Source organism: Indicator indicator, chromosome 16 (genome assembly GCF_027791375.1).
Source record: "Indicator indicator isolate 239-I01 chromosome 16, UM_Iind_1.1, whole genome shotgun sequence".
NCBI lineage: Eukaryota > Metazoa > Chordata > Aves > Piciformes > Indicatoridae > Indicator > Indicator indicator.
The window spans coordinates 67,324-79,528 of record NC_072025.1 but is presented as its reverse complement, the minus strand read 5'-3'; the positions used below and the strand labels follow the sequence as shown (position 1 = coordinate 79,528).

General features: G+C 58.7%; 3 protein-coding genes across 3 annotated transcripts in view; all 3 read left to right on the top strand.

Moving 5' to 3' along the window:
- LOC128972226 (mucosa-associated lymphoid tissue lymphoma translocation protein 1-like) overlaps positions 1–2,064 on the top strand; it is a 31,476-nt gene extending 29,412 nt beyond the window's left edge. Inside the window, exons 16-17 of the mRNA XM_054388096.1 lie at positions 589–695; positions 1,986–2,064. Of these exons, the coding sequence (XP_054244071.1) occupies positions 589–695; positions 1,986–2,064 (186 nt within the window). The remainder of the gene's footprint in view (positions 1–588; positions 696–1,985) is intronic.
- Positions 2,065–8,728: 6,664 nt separating this feature from the next.
- Positions 8,729–10,067, top strand: LOC128972046 (translation initiation factor IF-2-like). Its single transcript, XM_054387840.1, has 2 exons — positions 8,729–9,489; positions 9,971–10,067. Exons 1-2 carry the CDS (start codon positions 8,729–8,731, stop codon positions 10,065–10,067), a joined length of 858 nt encoding a protein of 285 aa, XP_054243815.1.
- Positions 9,048–12,205, top strand: part of ZNF592 (zinc finger protein 592) — a 33,421-nt gene continuing 30,263 nt past the window's right edge. Inside the window, exons 1-2 of the mRNA XM_054387802.1 lie at positions 9,048–9,074; positions 9,971–10,082. The gene's annotated coding sequence lies outside the window, so the exon portion shown is untranslated. The remainder of the gene's footprint in view (positions 9,075–9,970; positions 10,083–12,205) is intronic.

The following is a 12,205-nucleotide window of genomic DNA, read 5'->3' as shown; positions in this document are numbered from 1 at the left end:
TGCTGTGCTGCCACGGGGAGGGCTGCAGCAGAGCTGCTGTGCTGCACAGCTCTGGGAGCTGGGGCAAGGGTTTGATATCTTGAGCACAGAGACAGAGGTCTACAAAAGAGGAGGCTGAGGGGAGAGCTCACTGCAGAAGGGAGGGTGTGCAAAGGCAGGCAGTGGTCTCTTCTCACAACTAATGACAGAAGGAGAGGAATGGTCTCAGGCTGTGCCAGGGCAGGTTTGGGCTGGACATTACCAAACATTTTTCTATGGAAAGGGTTGTGAGACACTGGAACAGGCTGCCCAGGATGTGGATGCCTCCTCCCTGGATGTGTTCCGGGCCAGGCTGGATGAGGCCTTGAGCAAGGTGGGCTGGTGGGAGGTGTCCCTGCCCATGGCAGGGGTTGGAGCTGGCTGAGCTTTGGGGTTCCTTCCAGCCCAAACGCTTCTGTGGTTGATTCCTGGTCCCTCCCTGCTGTTCTCGCCCGCAGGAAGCCCTGTGCTCCGCGGTGGGGTGCAGCAGGAGCACTCAGCTCATCTCTGCTGTGCTGCTGTGAATCAGCAAGAGCTCAGCCTTTGGAAAATGGTTTCTGAAGGCCCCAGACATTCGTCCTCCGCTGGAGGAGCTGTGTGTTACACAGCAGGGCGAGCGCAGCCCTGCGCCGAGCAGCCCAGCGGCAGCAGCCGAGCACCAGGGAGCCTGCAGCAGGGTAGGGAGGGATATCAGCCTCTTCCAGTGGCCACAGCTAAGGGGGTCAGGGGAGGCCCCCCCCCAAAACTTCATTCCCAGGTGGCTGCTGGCCCTGCCAGCACACTGCTTACTTATCAGCACCTTTCCTGCTTGTTGGAAGCCAGCAGAAGCCTTTTCCCCAGAACAAACCATACTGTTCCCCTTCTTGTCTGAGCAGCCCCCGCCTGTCACAGTGCTTGCTGCCTTCCTGCCTTTCTTCACCTTACTCCCAAGCCTTTGGTTGAAACAAAGAAAAAAAGAATTCAAGCCTCCTGTACCTCTTAGGAGGTTCAGAGATTCATAGAGTCACAGAATAGTTTAGGTTGGAAGGGACCCCAAAGCTCGTCCAGTTCCAACCCCCTGCCATGGGCAGGGACACCTCCCACCAGCCCAGGCTGCTCAAGGCCTCATCCAGCCTGGCCTTCAACACCTCCAGGCAGGAGGCAGCCACAGCCTCCCTGGGCAACCTGTGCCAGTGTCTCCCCACCCTCACTGCCAACAATTTCTTTCTCCTCTCTACTCTCAATCTCCCCTCTCCCAGCTCAAAGCCATTGTCCCTCATCCTGGCACTCTCAGCCCTTGTCCAAAGTCCCTCCCCAGCTCTCCTGGAGCCCTTCAGGTCCTGGAAGGCTGCTCTGAGGTCTCCCTGGAGCCTTCTCTTCTCCAGGTTGAACAGCCCCAACTCTCCCAGCCTGGCCCCACAGGGGAGGTTCTCCATCCTCTGACCATCTTGGTGGCCTCCTCTGGAGCCTCTCCAGCAGCTCCAGGTCCTTCTTGTGCTGGGGGCCCCAGAGCTGGAGGCAGTGCTGCAGGTGGGGTCTGAGCAGAGCAGAGCAGAGCAGAGGGACAGAATCCCCTCCCTGAAGGGAGGTTGCAGTGAGGAGGGAGCAGCCTCTGCTCCTTGGTGGCAAGAGACAGGAGCAGAGGAAATGGTTCCAAGCTGCCCCAGGGCAGGCTCAGGCTGGATGCTAGGAAATACTTCTTCACAGAGAGGGCTCTCAGACACTGGAACAGGCTGCCCAGGGTGCAGTCCCCATCCCTGGGGGTGTTCCAGCAGCTGTGGAGCTGTGCTTAGGGACATGGTTCAGTGGTGACCCTGCAGAGCTGGGTCAAGGGTGGGACTGGAGCTTGGAGCTCTCTTCCCACTGGGTGTATCCTGTGTGTGGTTCTGTGTTGGGCTTGCTGCCCTGGGCAGGGGATGGGCACTGCTGCAGCAGTGGGTGCTTCCAGCTGTGCCCAGCAGTGATCCTGCCCTGCTCTCCTCTTGCAGGTACAACCCCGGGGGTGCCCTGTCGCAGGTGCAGCCACTGCAGCCCTGGGGCAATACAGTCTATGGCTATGCCACGTGAGTGCCACCCTGGGCACAGGGACAGGAGGAGCCTGTCCCCTCCCCTCCTGCTTGCTGGTTCTGAGGGCTTCCAGCAGCTGTGGAGCTGTGCTTAGGGACATGGTTTTGGGGTGACCCTGCAAAGCTGGGTCGAGGGTGGGACTGGAGCTTGGAGCTCTCTTCCCATCAAAGACATCCTGTGAGTCTGTGACCCCAGAACCTGCAAAAGGCATGAGAGAGAGCTGCTGCTGTGCAACAAACCAACCCAACCTGGGGCCAGAACCCTTCTGTGTTTTGTGGACTTGGGGCTGAACTTTGCCCCCAGGACAGAAGCCTGAGGACCCTAATGGCTTTGCAGCCCACCCCCAGGGAGATGGGATGTGGGAGGCAGATCATCTCCTGCCCTGCTCACAGCACCGTGGCTGCTGTGCCAGTTCCCCAGTGCCGGGAGCTAGCTCTGTTCTCCAGGAGGCTGAAGGCAGAGTGCAGACCAATTCTGCTCAACCTTGCAGGGCATGGCAAGCCCCTGGGCCACACAGGTCACCCCACCAGTGTCTCAGGGTAAGCCAGGTTTGAACTGAAGGACAAAGCAAGGTGCTTCTTCTCTGGGGAGATCCTAACTTGCTTTGCTGATCTTGGCTGCACCACTTTTATTTTGGCTAAGTCTAATCTATCTCTGCTTCTCTCTCTTCCCTTTGTACAGCGGGTAAGGGGGAGGCAGGGAGGAGAAGCTGTTGCAGCTCCCCTGGTCTTTGGCCAGGGGGGTCCTGGTGCTGCTTGTTAATTAGAAATCCCTGTAAATATTGTAAATCCTGGAGATTTTGTACCCATCCATTGCATTCCATTGGAGATTGCAGTTTGGCTTTCATTTGCTTCCACTGAGCTGGTCTGGCAAAGTTAATATTGAGGGGGAATTTTCAACCCACCACAGAGGTTCAGCAAGTCTGAAAGCCCCTGGAAAAGGGCCTGGGATGGTTTTGAGGTCCAGGAGCACAGGGAGCAGTGCTCAGGTGCATGAGTGCCAGGGCAGAGGGAGCATGGCCAGTGGGATGGGCACCAGACACCCTCATGTCTGAGCTATCCATCCTTGCTCATGGTGGGCTCCAGCCAGCCTCACCACCTTCAGCAAGGGGCAGGGTCCTGCAGCTGGGTCAGGGAAATCCCAAGCACATATCCAGGCTGGGTGAGGAGTGGCTGGAGAGCAGCCTGGGGGGTGTCAGTTGGTGAATCCAGGCCCAGGGCTGCAGTCACAGGAAACCAAGTTTCAGCAGAACCAAGTTGGAACCACAGCATGGGCTGGGTTGGAAGGGACCTCCACAGTTCCCCCAGCCCAAGCCCTGACCTCAGCAGGGACATCCTCCCCTAGAGCAGGTTGCACTGCTGTTGCAGTGTTCCAGCAGCCTCCTGCTGCAGAACTTGTTCCTCACATCCAATCTCAATCTGCTCTGCTCTCATTTCAAACCATTGCCCCTGGTCCTGTCCCTGTAGGCCTTTGGGAACAGTCCCTCTGCAGCCTGCTTGGAGCCCCTTCAGCTACTGGAAGGCTGCTCTGAGGTCTCCCTGGAGCTTTCTCTTCTCCAGGCTGAACAGCCCCAACTCGCCCAGCCTGTCCTCACAGAGGAGGTTCTCCATCCTCTGATCATCTTGGTGGCCTCCTCTGGACCCCCTCCAGCAGCTCCAGGTCCTTGCGCCATAGCCAGGAGCACAGGAGTCAGCCCATGTGGAGCCAAGTGCAGAAGGGGTCCCTGTGAAGCCACCTCACATCCAGCAGTTGGGTGCACCCCTGCACTGGTTACAGCAGCAGTGCTGAGGAGGAGCAGTGCTGAGGAGGAGCAGTGCTGAGGAGGAGCAGGAGTGCTGGGGAGGAGCAGTGCTGAGGAGCAGTGCTGAGGAGGAGCAGTGCTAAGGATCAGCAGTGCTGAGGAGGAGCAGTGCTGAGGAGCAGCAGTGCTGAGGAGGAGCAGTGCTGAGGAGGAGCAGTGCTGAGGAGGAGCAGCAGTGCTGAGGAGGAGCAGCAGTGCTGGGGAGGAGCAGTGCTGAGGAGCAGTGCTGAGGAGGAGCAGTGCTAAGGATCAGCAGTGCTGAGGAGGAGCAGTGCTGAGGAGCAGCAGTGCTGAGGAGGAGCAGCAGTGCTGGGGAGGAGCAGTGCTGAGGAGCAGTGCTGAGGAGGAGCAGTGCTAAGGATCAGCAGTGCTGAGGAGGAGCAGTGCTGAGGAGCAGCAGTGGGAAGCTCAGGGCTCTGTGCCATCTGCACTCTTGGCACAGAGGATTGCACAAGGGGTCTTTGCTTGCCCAGACCTTGGAGCATGTCAGGACTGCACCAGAGCCTGCAGCTCTCCTGGCTGCCTGGAAGTTCTTCTGCCACAGCCTCCCTGCTGAGCAGCAGAAGGGGGTTGCTGATGCAGCATCAGAAGCTGGTGTGGGGCTTTGAGGGTCGCTCCCAGGCAGTGCAGTGTGTGACTCAAACCTGCATGCTTGGCACTGCAGCAGGCTTTGACCAGCCCCTCCCCACAGGACCAGCCCATCCTGTCCCCTCTATACTTGGTGGCACTCAGCAGCATGGCATGAAGCAGTCCTCCCTCCACAGGACTTTGCCAGACTGGGTTCTAAGTCCTGACCCAAACCCACTGGGCCCTACAGCTCTGCTCTGTTTGATTAGCTTTGGCTGATGGAAGTGTGGTCAGCAGGGCTGTGGAGGTTGTGCTGCCCCTCTGCTCTGCCCTGCTGGGACCACACAGTTCTGGGCTCCCCAGGGCAAGAGAGACAGAGATCTGCTGGGAAGAGTCCAAGTGAGGCTGTGAGGATGATGAAGGGACTGGAACATCTCTGCTGTGGAGAGAGGCTGAGAGCCCTGGGGGTGGTTAGCCTGGAAAGAAGGCTGAGAGGGGACCTGATCAATGTCTATGGATATCTGAGGGAGAGGGTGCCAGGCTCTGTGTGGTGGTGCCCAGGGACAGGACAAGGGGCAATGGGTACAGGCTGGAAGCCAGGAGGTTCCACCTCAGCATGAGGAGAAACTTCTTTGTTGTGAGGGTGCTGGAGGCCTGGGGGAGGCTGCCCAGAGAGGTTGTGGAGTCTCCTTCTCTGGAGACTTTCCGACCCCACCTGGCTCTGTTCCTGTGTGCCCTGCCCTGGGTGTTCCTGCCATGGCAGGGCTTGGACTGGATGATCTCTAGAGGTCCCTCCATCCCCTAGCATGCTGTGATTCAATGATTCTATGATTCCTTTGACACAGGAACTTCAGGCCAGGTGTCCATCACTGCAAGAGGACCAGAGTCACTGATTAGAAGCTGCCCTGAGCACCGGTGTGGAGCCAATGGAAGCTTTCTCCATCTCAGCAGTGGTCTGTGCCAGCACCTCCTTCAGATCCATGGATTTTGTCTCTTCCTTGTCAAGTCCTTTAGCTCAGATCATTAAAGGAGCCTGAAGGAACACATTTAAACCTTAATATAGCAAAGGAGGGGTTTTGTTGATTGCAGATTTGCCAGCTTGCCACCTTGCAGACAAGTACAAACAGAGGAGGTATTTTTAGATCCTACAGGAGAAAGCAGACCCTCCTTGGCCTGCTTGTGTCCCTGTTGCCTTGAGGAGGGGACTGCAGCTGCCACCCAGCTGCAGCAGGGCTGCCTCTGGTCCCTGGGCACCTGGGATGGAGCTGCAGTCCTGCTGCTGTGGTGTTTCTTGGTTGGATAAACGTTGGCTCATCAGCTGAGAGCTGGGCAGAGAGGAACCCAAGGAGTTCAACAAGGATGAGTGCAGAGTCCTGCACCTGGGAAGGAAGAATCAACTGCAGCAGGACAGGTTGGGAGGGGATCTGCTGGAGAGCAGCCCCAAGGAGAAGGACCTGGGAGTGCTGGTGGGCAGCAAGTTCTGCATGGGACCCAATGTGCCCTGGGGGCCAAGAAGGCCAAGGGGGTCCTGGGCTGCATTCAGAGGAGTGCGGCCAGCAGGGCCAGAGAGGTTCTTCTCCCCCTCTGCTCTGCCCTGCTGAGACCTCCCCTGGAATATTGCATCCAGCTCTGGGCTCCCCAGTTCAGGAGGGACAGGGATCTGCTGGAGAGAGTCCAAGGGAGGCTCCAAGGCTGCTGAAGGGCCTGGAGCAGTGCCTGGGGAGGAGAGGCTGAGAGCCCTGGGGCTGTTTAGTCTGGAGAGGAGAAGGCTGAGAGGGATCTGATCAATGTCTGTCAATAGGGGGCTGGGGGTCAGGAGGGAAGGGACAAGGACAGCCTCTGCTCACTGTGCCCTGGGATAGGACAAGGAGCAATGGATGGAAACTGCAGCACAGGAGGTTCCACCTCAACAGGAGGAGGAACTTCTTGAGTGTGAGGGTCCCAGAGCCCTGGAGCAGGCTGCCCAGAAAGGTTGTGGAGTCTCCTTCTCTGGAGTCTTTCCAGCCCTGTCTGGATGTGTTCCTGTGTGACCTGTGCTGGGTTCTATGCTCCTGCTCTGGCAGGGGGTTGGACTGGAAGATGTCCGGAGGTCCCTTCCAACCCCTAGCATCCTCTGATCCTGTGATAGATGTCAAGGAGCAAAGAAAGGGGAAATGATTGTGTGTGGGGCAATGCAGAGGACATGCCCTGGGACATGCTCCAACAAGCCCCAGTGAAAGGTGTGAAATGGTTTGGCAGGTGTCCAGGTGGGCTGTGTGTAATGAATGACCCTGATTAAAGCAGGCTGATGCTGCTGCCCTCACCGAGCAATGCTTGCCTCTGAAGGTTCCTCTCTGCCAGTCAGAAACCTTCCCCAGAGTTTCTGGCGCATTAATTAGACTTTTGGAACAAGCAAAGATTTGCAAGCAGCTCCAGATAAATCTCCCAGCTCTCACAGAAGCAAATTAATTACTGCCCTAGGAACTGACAGCTGCCAGGCAGGAGTGCTCAGGGCTTTGCTGTGCTCACTAGGAAAGAACAAAACAGGTTCCCAGAGAGGCTGTGGACTCTTCTGTGGAGGCTTTCTAGACCCACCTGGATGTGCTCCTGTGTGGCCTGCCCTGGGTGACCCTGCCCTGGCAGGGGGTTGGACTGGATGAACTCTGGAGGTCCCTTCCAACCCCTAACATTCATGGTTCTGTAGTTCTCTGGTTGCCTACAAACACCCTTCCAACACAGGCAGCACCTACAAAGGACTCCTTTCCCTCAGCTAACAAGCAAGAGCCAACAACCCCAAGCAGCAGGAAGGATGAGAGGTGAAGCTAGGAAACAGGATCTTGTCAGCCAAAGACTCTGGGAATTGTCCATATTTGGAGCAAAAAGAAACCCAAGACCTCAGAGCAGCCTTCCAGTAGCTGAAGGGGCTCCAAGCAGGCTGCGGAGGGACTGTTCCTGAAGGCCTGCAGGGACAGGACCAGGGGCAATGGTTTGAAATGAGAGCAGAGCAGATTGAGATTGGATGTGAGGAACAAGTTCTGCAGCAGGAGGCTGCTGGAACACTGCAACAGGTTGCCCAGGGAGGTGATTGAGGCTTCATCCCTGGAGATCTTCAAGGTGAGGCTGGACAGGGCTGTGAGCAACCTGCTCTAGGGGAGGATGTAGCCTGCTGAGTGCAGGGCTTGGGCTGGGGGAGCTGTGGAGGTCCCTTACAACCTAGACCATTCTGTGAGTCAATGAAGACTTCATCTGCAGCTGGACATGGCTTTAGAGTACTTCATGTGGGGCCTTCCCTCACCAAGGTGCCAGCAGGGCACAGTGGTTCCCACCAGCGCTGCTCTGGCCTAGCGCAGAGGGCTGCTTTGTGCCAGCACCTCCTTTAGATCCACAGCTTTTGTCTTTTCCTTGTCAAGTCCTTTAGCTCAGATCATTAAAGTAGCCTGAAGGGACACATTTAAATCTTAATAAAGCAAAGGAGGGGTTTTGTTATTTCCAGATTTGCCACCTTGCAGTCCAAGTACAAACAGAGGAGGGATTTTTAGATCCTGCAGGAGCCCCTCCTCAGCCGGCTCGTGTCCCTGCCATCCTGAGGAGGGGACTGCAGCTGCTCCAGCCCTGGGATCATCTCTGGGGCCTCCTCTGGACTCACTCCACAGCTCTGTGTCCTCCTCCTGCTGAGGACACCAGAACTGGAGGCAGGATTGGAGGTGGGGTCGGTGGCCTCTGCCAGTTCCCTGAGAGTGGGAAGGTGAAACCCTAACTCCTGTGCTCTTTGTGAGTAGGAAATGATTAATTCCAGGTCCCTTCATCTGTACTGAGGTCACACCAGTGCTGGTGTGCAACACAGTGGGACAGGAGCTGAGGGGTGCCTTGGAGAGACAGGTTTGGGTGAAAAGAGCAAGGAAGGTGGGGAAGGGTCTGGAGAAGAGGGCTGGGGAGGAGCAGCTGAGGGAGCTGGGGGGGTTTGGTGTGGAGAAGAGGAGGCTGAGGGAGACCTCATTGCTCTCTGCAGCTCCTGAGAGGAGGCTGAAGCCAGGTGGGGGTTGGGCTCTGCTGTCTAGTCTCAGGTGATAGAAGGAGAGGAAATGTCCTGAACCTGTGCCAGGGGAGGGTTAGGTTGGAGATTAGGTTGGAGGTTAGGAAAAATGTCTTTGGTGCAAGAGTGGTCAGGGATTGGCAGAGGCTGCCCAGGGAGGTGGTGGAGTCCCCATGGATGGAGGTGCTCCAGAACCCTGTGGCCATGGCTTGGTGGCCATGGTGGGGTTGGGCTGATGGCTGGGCTGGGTGATCTCGGAGGGCTTCTCCAGCCCATACAGTTCGATGATTCGGTGCCTGAGCTCACGTTACAAATGGAGCAGCTCGGCCCCGCAGGAAGGCAGGAGAGGGCGTGGGGCAGGCCCGGCGGACGCCTGCGGGCCGGGCGGTCCCGTAGCACACCGGCGCTTCACAGGCGGGGGACACCGCGGCCGAGCGAAGGCTGCCGGCGCCGCCGCGGGCCCGGCGAAGGACGGGAGGGGGGCTGGAGGCGGTTCCGCCGTGCCCCGGCCCCGCTCCGCCCCCGGCCCCGCCCGCCGCCGCCATGTTGCGGCCCTCGGTGCCCGGTGCAGGGTGAGGCCTGCGCGGGGCCCCGGCGGTGGCGGGGCCCTTCGAGGAGCCGCCTGCGTGGGTGAGTGGCGCCTGGCCGGGCTCGGCCGCGCCGGGGCTCGCCCCTCCCCTCCCTCTCTGCCTGCCTGCCTGCCGCCGGCCGGGCGGTGCTGCCGCCCCGCGGGCAGGGCGAGCGGCCCCGCCGCCGGCACACAGAGCCCTGCCCGCCCGCCGCTCCGGCTCTTCCGGCCCGCGGGGCGCCCGCCGCCTGCTTCTCCGCAACTGGCCCTGTGGGCACGGCCGCGGCCCCGGGTACGGCTTCGGCTGCCGGGCACGGCCCCTGCGGCGGCCCGGCCTCGGCCCGGCTCGGCCCGGCGGAGCCGGGACAAACTTAACTTGAGCGGGCCCGGCCCACGTGGGGCCGGGGGCGGCGGGGCCGGGCCGGGCTGTCAGCGCGGGAGCGGGGGACCGGGGACGCCCCCGGGCCTTTCTCTCGGGTGGGTCGCGCCTGGTGCCGGTGGGGACCGGGGGAGGCGGGGGAGCGGCGGCGCTGCCACGGGCCGGGCGGTCCCGGGGCCGCCGGCACCGTTAATCGGGACGCGCCGCGTTCCCGTGCCGGGCTCCTGAAACTTTGGTGGGTGTGGAGGCGCTGGGTCCCAGCAGCCGCCTGCAGCCTCCGCTTTAATCCCCTGCCAGCTGCGGTTTCCTCGGCCTCGTAGCCTCCCCACGGCCTTGACAAGCCCGGGGCGGCCGCTGCCAGTTGCGCTGCTGTCTTTCAGCCCCCGCTCCTGACATCCTTCCCGAAGCGTCCCCCTGCCAGGCTGCCCTTGCCTGCCTCACGCCTGCAGCCCCTCCAGGACAGCCTCTTTAACCCCGCTGAGAGCAGCTCCTGGCAGATGCTGGGTACCGTTGCAGTGCCCCTGGCTTCCTCGCCCGTTGCAGCCTGGGCTGATGGTGTTTTCAATGCCTTCCTTTTAGGTGGCACTTTGGGATCTCCCTCTCGAACAACATGGTGGGCACCGCTGTGGAAGCTGTGGAGGAGCTGCTGCCCATCTACCAAAGCCCCCAGGAGTAGCACTGCTGGTGACAGGTTGGTGTGGTGGGATGTGTGTGTGGGAAGCTGGTCCTGCAGGACCTCTGGCCAGCTGCACAATTTGGAAGCTGCATTGCTGCAGAAGGCCCTGAGGTTTCACATGCTGCCTTAGGTGGGGTCACAGGGACTCTTCAGGGCCTTGGAGGTTTCCAGTTTCCCTGCCTCCCGGAGGAACATGCTGTAGTGAGGTTATGGATGCCTCTTCCCTGATCACAGATGGGAGTGGGACACTGATGAGACACTGGAACAGGTTGCCCAGGGAGGTTTTGGATACCCCCTCCCTGGAGGGGTCCAAGGCCAGGCTGGATGAGGCCTTGAGCAGCCTGGGCTGGTGGGAGGTATCCCTGCCCATGGCAGGGGGTTGGAGCTGGATGAGCTTTGAGGTCCCTTCCAACCCAACCCATTCCATTGAAGTCCATGCATTCTGCTCCTCAAATCTTCCTCCCTTGCTCGTTTTATTCACCTCTTGTATAGCTTTGCAGCTCTCACTCCCCATTTTCATAGAGTACCTTGGGTTGGAAGGCACCCTCAAAGCTCATCTTGTCCAACCCCCCTACAGTCCGCAGGGACACCTCCAGCTAGAGCAGGATGCTCACAGGCAAGTGGAGAGAGAAAATGGGTTCCAAGGTTGGGTTCCAAGACAAGACCTTTGCACTAGAAGGATGGAGGTCTTTGTTATTCCCTGTCCTCACAAGCCAGTTTGCAGGAGGCTTTGACACAACTCCCTTTAATATTTTTTTTGTTATCTGAAAGCAGAAATAGATGAGACTAAATGAGGAAAAAAAAACAAAAAAAGCCAGCAAGGGACTTTTGACAGAGGCTGGGAGTGCCAGGATGAGAGGGAATCTTGAAGAGGGCAGATCTGGACTGGAGATGACAAAGAAATTCTTGCCAGTGAGGGTGGGAAGACACTGGAACAGGCTGCCCAGGGAGACTTTGGATGTCCCCTCCCTGGAGGTGTTGAAGGCCAGGTTGGTTGAGGCCTTGAGCAAGCTGGGCTGGTGGGAGGTGTCCCTGCCCATGGCAGGGGGGTGGAACTGTATGAGCTTTAAGGTTCCTTCCAACCCATTCCATCAATGTCCTCTTGTCCCACGCTGGAGTGATGTCTTGTCCCCAGAGCAGCAGCCTGGCAGCAGAGTTTTGCTTTGTTTGGCTTTGACAAACTCTGGAGCCCAGCTGTCAACAGTGAAAGCAGCCTGGGAACGGTGCCTTTTGGGGAGGCTGTCAGCTGATTGCTCTCCCTCCACCTTGTCCCAGGCTCCTGCTCTCTGGAGCTTCTGCTCCCAGCTCCTCCTCCTTCTCCTGGATTCTTTCCACCCTCTCTCTCTCTTGCTGTCCAAATAAACTGGAGAAGGAACTTCTTTACTTTGAGAGTGACAGGCTGAGGCAATGGACATGAACCTGAACATAGACAGTTCCATCTAAGCATGAGGAGAAGCTTCTTGCCTGTGAGGGTAGCAGAGCACCAGAGCAGGCTGCCCAGAGAGGTTTGGTCACTGCTGTCACAGGTCTCAGTGGCAAGTGTCTCCACTTGCCCTGTGGAGGACTGCTGCAGAGGGCTGGCTGGGAGCACTGCCTGGCTCTTGGTCCCTGGTTCAGAGGAGCCCTGCTTGCTTTGCCATGCTCTGAGCTCTGCTGCATTGAAATGTTGAGTGAAGGCCTCTAGGGCTTAAATCCCTCTGGGTAGGGCTCACCTCACAGGCCTGCTCTGTCCCCCTTGAGCCACCTGTCCGCTCCTGCCTTTTTTTTTCCCATGGAGTCCTAAAATGGCTCCAACCCCCTGCCATGGGCAGGGACACCTCCCACTAGCCCAGCTTGCTCAAGGCCTCATCCAGCCTGGCCTTGGACACCTCCAGGAAGGAGGCAGCCACAGCCTCCCTGGGCAGCCTGTGCCATTGTCTCCAAGCTGAACACCCCCAACTCCCTCAGCCTGTCCTCCCAGCAGAGGTGCTCCAGCCCTTGGATCATCTTTGTCGCCTCCTGGACTTGCTCCAACAGTTCCATGTCCTTTTTCCTTCAAGGAGGGCTGAGTTCTTCATCTGTGATCATCTCTTGAGCAATCAGCAGTGATTGCTGCCTTTTAGCTCTACAGAAAACCCCATCCAGACAAGAAGCCCTGT

Bases quoted from the DNA above. Each gene is read 5' to 3' on its own strand.
- LOC128972046 (XM_054387840.1), top strand. From the start codon at position 8,729: ATGATTCGGTGCCTGAGCTCACGTTACAAATGGAGCAGCTCGGCCCCG. The intron at 9,490-9,970 runs GTGGGTCGCGCC...CCTTCCTTTTAG, and splicing joins CCCCCGGGCCTTTCTCTCGG to GTGGCACTTTGGGATCTCCC.